The sequence below is a fragment of the Atractosteus spatula genome, chromosome 11, assembly GCF_055471065.1.
Source record: "Atractosteus spatula isolate fAtrSpa1 chromosome 11, fAtrSpa1.hap1, whole genome shotgun sequence".
NCBI lineage: Eukaryota > Metazoa > Chordata > Actinopteri > Semionotiformes > Lepisosteidae > Atractosteus > Atractosteus spatula.
Genome location: NC_142716.1, coordinates 22,288,194 through 22,297,971, shown reverse-complemented (window position 1 = coordinate 22,297,971; position 9,778 = coordinate 22,288,194). Strand labels below are relative to the sequence as shown.

At 40.9% G+C, this 9,778-nt stretch overlaps 1 protein-coding gene across 5 annotated transcripts in view; it reads left to right on the top strand.

Annotated features, from left to right (window-relative positions):
• The first annotated feature begins 5,596 nt into the window (after positions 1-5,596).
• cdc14ab (cell division cycle 14Ab) overlaps positions 5,597-9,778 on the top strand; it is a 77,661-nt gene continuing 73,479 nt past the window's right edge. For 4 of the 5 annotated variants that reach the window (XM_088926654.1, XM_088926653.1, XM_088926652.1 and 1 more), the window contains exons 1-3: positions 5,597-6,044; positions 6,873-6,963; positions 7,369-7,444. In XM_088926654.1, the coding sequence (XP_088782780.1) occupies positions 5,948-6,044; positions 6,873-6,963; positions 7,369-7,444 (264 nt within the window). In that variant the 5' untranslated portion in view covers positions 5,597-5,947. The remainder of the gene's footprint in view (positions 6,045-6,872; positions 6,964-7,368; positions 7,445-9,778) is intronic. The other variant, XM_088926655.1, reaches the window with a different exon arrangement.

Below are 9,778 nucleotides of genomic sequence, written 5' to 3'. Positions count from 1 at the left end.
TAGGTGTTACTGTGTGCTCCATTATGTGCTTGGTGTTGTGTCACAAGTGATCTGTCAAGTATACTCATTAGTATAGGATTCTTTACATTGAATGTTCTTTCCACACTGTGGATGAGATTGAGATTGTGATAAGGGTTACCAGTTTTATCTGCAAATATACAGATAACACTAAAGATGCAATACGTTTGTACTTCATGTTGATTTCTGTGGTCTTGCTCAACATCTTCCTGGTTTCAGCACCACCCACGTTGCATAAGTCTCTTCTGTCACAAGATGACTTTTCCACAAAAATCTCCCTTCTCTTGTAAACATTGCATAGCAATATTCATTGAAAGGCCTGTTTAAAGATGGTACAGCTTACATATTTAAAAGTTGACTAAAACTGAGGATATATTTAAAGAATTCCTAGAGCACAGCCAGTAGAATATTTCAGATGCCCTAGGTCCGTCACACCTATTTAAACAACTACATGATGGGTTATCATGGTTGAGTATAGCACTGCAATGACACTGTTACAACAGCACTAAAGTAATTCTATCTGGCTGCTGTTTCTTTCTGTATAGGAGAACAGCAAGGCTCAGCCTGTGTTGTGGAGGTCAGCTGCATTGCGAACAGGAGACTGTGGGGTGCAGACTTTTCCATGATGTCACCCCTGGGGTGTCAGGCCCTTGCTCATCAGACACAGAAAACAGTTCATTGCAATTCATTGCATTGCATTCATTGCATTTAAAAAAAAGAAATCAATACATCTCAAATTTTGGTCTAGATTTTAAATGTGAAATCCAGCACGTGAGCAAGCTATAAAAAGCAGCTCAATGATGCTGAAATTCTTACCTGCGTCACAGTAACCCAGCACGCTCGAAGGGCTGGATCTCACCTGCTGTAACCTGAGTCTGCTCTGCCTGAGGCTGCAGCCCTGCTCTGCATTCCCCTCTCAAGTACTGAAGGATCTACATGCACGGGACACCCTGGGAGCAAATCCAGCACATTTAGCCCAAAATGCCCACTCAGGGATGCTGGAATTGCTGTGGGCAAGTGTGAGTGGCCTTCACTGACTACTCCCCCGACCCCTCCCCCACCCCCCCCCATGAAGGCATGTCAGACACCCCGTCCTGGAAGAGCGAAGGTGAGCATCACAGCGGGTGGGCCTCTGGCTCAGCCCTCCATCCTCCCTCAGCAGCAGCTCGGGTGTGGATCTCCCTCATAGCAGGTAGGCACTTATGCTCTGAGTCCAGCATTTCTAGGCTTTCATAGGACACTGAGAACGTAGCCAGTGGAGAGACAACAAATAAAGAACAAACCACTGTATGGTCATTTTTCAGTTAACGGAGTGAGAAACTGCTGCCTTGGTTCTTATTTTTAAATCAAACCCTCTCCTATGGAATAGCACCTCAGCACTCTTTCTGGAGTGTGGTTGTTTATAAATATATACCGAAGAAATACCTGATTCTGATACTGAGCACTACTGTAAATGAGAGCCCTGACTCTGCTGAAGGTACTAGTGCACTGAAGTGGGCTGGAATTCACTGGAAATCCTTTAGACTTCATAATGTATTTGTGGTGGTCATTTAGCTTCTGTTACTCAGTCGATTGATTTTCTCCTAGTTTTGACACTTCCACAGTGGCCGCAGGAGTAAGTCTTTGTGCTCTAACGATGTCATACAGTGGTGAAACTGAAGACTGTGGTTCATAAAGCAGTTGCATCAGCACATTTGCAGGTCATGAGGAACTGATGCCCAGATCTGCGAATGAGATTTAGAATGTAAATACTGAAGGACACATGAGGAATACATTTTGCCTAAAGCACAAAACCTGTCAAGAAAAATGGTTTTATACTTAAAAAAAAAACATTGATAAAATAATGCAACCTGCGTTATAAAATCTTGCATTTTTTTTGTTTTGGAGCAGTTCTGCATTTCTTGTTGTGAAAATGGAACAAAAGCATGACAATGTGCATTTGACGTTTTTCAGTTTTTATTTATTTATTCATTAATTTCTTTTCACACCTCTTTCGGCCTTCTAAAAATCTCTTTTGTCCTTTCTTGATTTGAAGATGCGATTTTCTGTATTTTATTTGTATGTCAGCTGTTGTCCATAAGTTGATTATACAGTATTATTATTTTTACTAGCTTTACCATGTCAAACCATTGACCAGTCAGTGTGTGTTGCAAAGATGGAAAATACACAAAGTGGATTAAGATCAGATAATTTAGAGCAGTTGGCTGTGTCATCATCACTCAGTTCTGGTTGCTTAAAATGTTCCAATAATGTAGACAACGTTCTGAGTGAGTACAATAAAACCTCTATTCCCGTGCCAAATCCTGTTGAAACCTTGTGTTGTTTGAATTTAAACACACATTCAAAGAAAATACTGAGTATGCCCATAGATCAATTTGTTTATTGTGTAAATCTTACCAAAATCCTGAACAGTCTAGTGATAAGAGACAGCTTAACCTGTCTTATATACCGTGTATATAGCTTACAGTGCCTTGCAAAAGTATTCACCCCCCTTGGACTTTTTCACATTTTATTGTTACAGCATGAACCATGATGTATTTAATTGAGAATTTTTGCCACTCCCCAACACAAAGTACTCTATATTGTCAAAGTGAAAAAAAATCCAGACATTTTACTAAATTAATTCGAAATAAAAAAAACAGAAACTAATTGAATGCATAAGTATTCACCTCCTTTGCTTTGACACACCTAAATTACCTCTGAAGTAACCAACTCCAAGTAACATTATTACTTGACTAGAGCCCATCTGTGTGCAGTTGAGGTGTTTCACATGATTTCAGAATACATACACCTGTGTCTGGGAGCTTTGCCACTTAGCGTATTTCCAAGGAACATTCCAACCAGATCTGAGACAAGGTTCTTGAAACATACCAGTCAGAACAAGGATATAAGAAAATTTTCAAGGCATTGAATATACCTCGAGGCAGAGTGAAGTCCATCATTTAAAAGGTGAGAAAATATGGAACAACTGTGAACCTGCCCAGAACTGGCCATCCTCCAAAATTAGTGTCAGGACAAGAAGAGTCATAGTAAGGGAGGCCTCCACGAGGCCTACAGTAACTCTAAATGAGTTACAGTCCTCCATGACAGAGAAGGGAGAAACTGTGCATGAGGCAACAATAACGCTTCATAAATTTGGCTTGTACGTAAGGGTGGCAAGAAGAAAGCCTTTGTTGAAAAAAACTTATATCGCATCTCAGCTAGAGTTTGCCCAAAGGCATGTGAGAGTCTCAACAATTTTGAGGAAGATTCTATGGTCTGATGAGACCAAAATTGAACTTTATGTTTAGCGCAAACCTAACACAGCACATCACATGGAGAACACCATCCCTACAGTGAAACATTGTGGTGGCAGCATCATGCTTTGGGGATGCTTCTCTGTAGCAGGGACTGGAAAACTCATAAAGATAGAAGGAAAAATGGATGGAGCTAAGTAGAGAAAAATCCTAGAGGAAAACGTGCTGCAATCCGTAAGAGCACTGGGACTTGGAAGACGATTCATCTTCCAACAGGACAATCAGCCGAAACATACAGCAAAAGCCACACTGGAGTGGCTTAAAACCAAAAATGTTAATGTCCTGTTAGTGGCCCAGTCAAAGCCCAGACCTCAATCCCATCGAGCATCTGTGGAATGACTTAAGTATTGCTGTTCACAAACTGTCCCCATCCAACTTGATGGAGGTTGAGCAAGTTTGCCAAGAAGAATGGGCAAAAATTCCAGTGTCAAGATGTGCAATGCTGATAGAGACTTACCCAAAGGGACTCACAGCTGTAATTGCTGCCAAAGGTGGTCCTACCAAGTATTAACTCTGGGGGGTGAATTTAGTAAAATTTAGTAGGATTTTTTTACTTTGACATTATAGAGTACTTTGTGTTGATGAGTGGCAAAACTTAAAATGTGGAAAAAGTCCAAAGGGGGTGAATACTTTTGCAAGGCACTGTATGTATGAGCTTGAATAGTTCTTAGCTTCCAGGGAAAACACTGATCCCAGTAAAACCTTATTAATGGGTATCAATGAGATAGCAGCTTCTCTGTGAGTCAAATCTGCATCTGCATCATCCTTCAGGATCAGACCCAGCTACACAGTCCCGATATCAAATATCTGAACTCACTGCACTGTTAAGATATAACTGTATAGATTATTAGAGGTTAGAAACAGGACAGATATTTGGTGGTGTTCCCATATCATTTCACATTACCTAACAGCAATGATTATTGAAGCAAACCATAAAACAACAAGCTTATCTTGTAGAGTTTGTTTGATATTCAGTTCTCATCAAACTCTGGGTAAATATAGGGGCTCCTAAGTGACTTGGGTAATGAAGATGTTTGTACAATTAAGCATTTTATTCTGGGCATCATTCATGGAGTATGCCAACTTTCAACATGCAAGAGGTCACGACTGGTGTTTCCAAACATAAGTCTGCCAGAGTACACTCACAGCCCGAGTGGAAATGTAAGTGTGTTTCTGAGGAAGGAGTGCACATATTTCACAGGTAGAATGATGTAGAAATGTATTGGAACTCTGACCCAGGGTGCCTTCTGTGTGGAGTTTGCATGTTCTCCCTGTGGTTGGGTGGGCTTTCCCTGGGTGCTTTGGCTTCCTTCCTCCTTCTAGCATGGCTAAGCTGATTGGTGTCTTGTTATTACAGAACAAAATGTGATGCTTGTCGTAACCAATACTGTGGTGACTGAAAATAAGAATCACAGCAGTTTTTCCAGATTGTGTGGAGTACTGTATATGAGTCCAGCCCTGGTTGTAGTCCTGCCTGGAGACCATATAATGGATAAATAACTGTCCTTATTATAAAGCTTTTTGTTCTAAAAAATTCCAAAGAGCTTTACAAACAAGCAGGGATCCACTTCATCAATTGCTGAATCTCCACCTGGCTGACACAACACAGTCCCAGTGCATAGCAGGTAAGGGAGAAGAGGGAGGGCTTCACCTGTTAAAATAAATGGGAACTTTCAGAAGATCGGATTGTAAAACCCACAGTGGAATTCAGCCAGGACACCGTCAGTACCACCAAAACACTTTTGAACAGCCTAGATGCATGGGATCACTAATGACTGAGTAGTCATGACCTCAGTGTAAAATCGAAGTCTGGTGCCTCCTACAGCGGATGCCTGATCCATACTCCACACGCGTTTGGAAATTGTGGGCCAGAGAAGCAAGTTTAAAGGTACACAAACACTACTCATCATAGCAGAGACCTGAAGGTCCCGTATCCCAGCACCGGCCTAGCCCAGTCGTTCTGTTTCAGGATGGTACACACAGTACACACAAAATAAACCTAATGGTACATAAAAATAAACCTTATATTTTGTCTTAATTCCAGGTATCAGAAACACACATAACGCTCCAGCTCGCTAGTTGCTCGGCCTGTCACTGTCTGTGCTCCCCAGCTTGATAAGAAACACTCGCTGCACCGCTCTCCGCACACTGAGCTCGGCCAGCCCGAGAGGCGTTCCCACCCGCAGCGCCTCGCACGCTGATAGGTTAGAGGAGACCAAGCCCTAGCAACGCTCCTTAGTGTAGCGATTGGCGCCTGGTAACCATGTGATGCCACTTTAAGATGTTGCTCGCAGTGGCCACTGTGTGCAGCCATGGAGGAGACTTGATTTGCGCTGAAGACTTGGCTCGGAGAGAAGTAAAAGCCTCCCGAGGAAGCGGAGATATTTACCACACCCTTCGTTGGGGAGGGGGAGAACCGCAGCGAATCTTGCTCTTCACTTTTCCGAGTGGTTTCCTTTCGCCATGGAACTTGTTGTGGAATGCGCGGTGACCCCTCCGTGATTGCGCTACTACAGCTCCGCTATTATTAGCGACTGTCCGAGGAGAGCTTCCAGTTTTGCTTTCCTGGACATTGAGCGTATTGTCTTTTTTTTTAAATTGCGTTTTCGTTCTGCGTCTTGCGATTACTGTCCATGAATCTCGATAGTCTTAAACATTCCACAATTCTTTCGACTTTGTTTAAAATGGCAGATGATAGTGAACTTCTCGGAGCTTCAGAGTTTATTAAAGGTAAGTCCTGGAGGCTCTCGGAGCTTCTGCGGGGAGATTACTGTGATTTAAATAGCTACCGTGGTCAGCGCTTGCGTTGTACCGTTGCCACACAGTGTATCCACAATAAATCCGGATTTCGGATGGGCACACATTTTGTCTTTTTAACTTCACTTTTATAGAAGTGGAAACGCTGGTTGTTTTGTTTGTACAGTAACTTTCCTTTGTAACTAATTTGTTTTTATTGGTTAATTACGAGAACGGTGACTTTTCCTCAAATATATATAATGCTTTTTTTCCCTCTCTCTTCTTTGGTAAAATGTTATTAAATGTAAGGTATACTTGATCTTTGTTTTTTTCCTCCAGTAGAAGGGTTGTAGCTGAGTCCTCAGAGGGAAAATGAATTTATCCTGCTGTGGCTGTATAGTGGTTAGGAGTACTACAGCCTTTCCCACATCACATTTTATCCTGTACACATATTTCGGTCATACTGTAGATCAGATTTGACTATTTGACGATTACGATGCGCCAAAGTTGCGTCTAACCCTAAAACATCTCTTTGCTCAGGCAGGCGGACTTTTGAGATACGAAGAGGTTTAATAATAATGGAAAAACTAAGATTTCGTGGGCTCTTGGACTAACCCTTAAAACCAAACACAGGTGTGAGATCCTAAAATGTAGAGTGTGGGAGTTAATGCACCCTTCCCGTTTGCGCTGTGTTTTGACCCCAGAGGCCGAGGAGTCTCCGCGGACCCTCTCCCGGCGTGAGGCTCATGTTGTTCTGGAAGCAGCTTGTGAACTGTATTTTGACTGCACGCACCCTGCAGCTGAGTTTCTTGTGTTTCCTAGATCGATTGTATTTCGCCACCCTGAGAAACAAGCCAAAAAGCACCGTGAACACGCACTACTTCTGCACGGATGACGAATTCGTCTATGAAAAGTAAGTTCTTTTTCTCCCCCCCCCGTGAACTCGTTCTGACAGCAGCCAACAAGTGTCTCTCTTTGCTGAACTCGGACATTATGTAACCTCTTTCAATGGATGGGTTTTAACGCTTCATTTAACAAAATGCAGATCACGCTGAGGGGTATTAGTTTGCATTTTAAATGCTCAGCTGAAGGATTGTATCCTCACTACATTTTAACTTTTAAAGGTTAAAGAAACACTATGTTCTTAATTTAAGAAAAAAAGATTATCTTACAAAACTGCACCACTTTCTTGTGTTTAAGTTTCTCTGTGTACTTGCACTTTTATCCTGTCAAAAGGTGAAGATTGGTTGCATACTGTCTTAGTGATGGTAGCAAGCATGTCCTGGAGTCTCCTCTAACTGCTCTTGTTTCATTCCAGCTTTTATGCGGACTTCGGCCCTCTCAACCTGGCTATGTTGTACAGATACTGCTGTAAACTGAACAAAAAACTGAAGGTAAGTTTCAGTCATGTGTATGGTTCACACCTCTCCTGCTGGCTCAGGATGTGCTGTACAACAGCATGTCAAGAATTTTTGTCCCTCACTGATTGCGTGATGAAAGCAGCAGTTGTGACATGGATATTTTTTGGGTTTGAACTCTTGCTTAAGTTGGCACAATAGTGACTGCATGCACGAACAAATACATTAAGCTATTTTGTAATAAATGGTATTTATGAAGAAGGGTGTTTTTCCAGTTCATGAAAATATCATTTAAAAAGCACCAGGATGTTTTAAATTGAACCCCATGCAAGTTTTTCTTTATAAAAGCAATAAATTGCACCTTGAGAACCAACAATACATCGACAAGGAGTGCTAATTCTTCCACTACGATATAGACTCGTGTTCAGAGCTGTGAGAGTCGATGTGTCAAAGGAGCAACGAGAACTTTTAGAATCCGTCACTGGATCTGTTTCAGTCACTGAGGGAGGGAAGGCCTGGAGCTCTGTGGCTTCCCCAGTTCCCCTTTGTGACTTGGGCACTTGCTTCTTATTGCCTGTTAAAGCGAGTGAATGAAATCTTACCTGTTCACACAAAGTAATAGTGAAATGTATCTAGTGGGAAGTTTTAAAATTTTATCATTTCTTTATTGATCAAGGACATGGAATCTTGTTTCATTACCAAATGTAAAAATGAATAGGCTTAGATATTAATTTCCCATGAGATAAGTTACCCCCCTTTAATGAGGATTATTAGGCTGTTTAAATGTTGTGATTTCATTTGTGAGAAATATCTTTCACTTACAAGCATAAAAATTAAAACTGTTTTGTTGTAGTTGAGACTCTCAAATTTGTACATAAGAACTGGGAAATCCTCATTGTACTCATGCAGGTGCCTTGTGTCCCTTAAATCCTCCGTATTTTTGTGGTGAAGTAATCGCCTTTCTCTCTTAATCCACTGATTCACTTGTGTCTCAAGCTTGTACAAAGACCCAGGCACAGAGGCAGACCTGGATCAGCCTCCTCATTAGTATCTGTTATAATAAAATTTAGTCTTTTCATCTCACAAAGGTTAATCTCATTCCTCCGTTTAAAAATAACTACTGTATGCTGTAATACCTGATCTGCAGGAGGAGTATTCTTATACTCAGGCCTTCTTGTATTCGGGCATGAAAATCTGTTTGTGTTAGCTTTGGATGAATTGTTGGCACAAGCCCTTTTGACCAATTTTTCATATACGGTATTTCGATGAAAGCAACCCATTTTCATTTTCAACAGGGTACCTCTTAGGAGGTACATATTAAGAGCACAGGAAAGTTTACAAAACAGAGCAACATTAGGTTGCTCAAACTAATTCCAAGGGTTTCATACATCCATTTGTGGAAGGAAGTCTGGGTACTAGTTTCAAAAACATAGCTTCTCCTGCATTCTTCCACAGCCCTTTGTGTGGAAATACTATACCTCCTGTTGTCATTCTTAAATGGACAAGTAACAGGTTTATTCCATGCTGAAAAGAGAAGAAAGAAAACACAACACGTTGTTTCCTTTCTTCTCTTTTCAGCATGGCATAAACGTATTACTTGTTCCTTTGCAGCCTACGCATGCTGACACAGCTACCCACCTGAACTACTACATTCTTAAATGTGGTTTTCTTTCATGTCCTCTGGTTTGTATTTCACTGTCGAGTCTGAAGACCTCTGTTGGGTTGAACTTGTCATTGTATTTGAAGTTTTTGAATATTTTATTCCCCTCATAGCCTTCCTACTCTTCAGGTAGAGAGATTCAGCTCCTCCAGTCAGTCAGTGGGTGATATTTCCTTAAATTTAAAAATGAATCTGGTTTCTCTCCTCCTTCTCTAGACTTATTTCACAGCAGAAATATATATTTTTTGTAACATGGTGAGCAAAGTTGTACATAATATTTCTAAATGAGGTGTCACTAGTACACTGTACAGTTTTGTACAAGTATGTTGATTTAAATTCTGTACTTTTGACTTTTCTAACATTTGCTTTTATAAGAACATTTAAAGAGACATAAAGCTATCTATTGAAGAATTATCATAAATGGAATAAATCCTTTCTCCTAACAGTGTGCAGATGCATCTAAGTGCTTTGAGATTACTTGCAAGAATACTTTCTAATTAGTTGATTTGTCTAATTTAATAATAAATTGGGAAAGAGAAAGCCATTCCCATCCCACATGAAAGGGTCAGTTAATAATTGTGAGCAAGAAAGAGGTGTTCTTGACATGTTGTCACTGAAGTATAACGTGGCAATATTCACTATTAACAAGCAGATCTGATTTGTCCAGAAGTAGTGACTTTAGGAGCTTTAGATGAAGTTTTAGAGGAGGC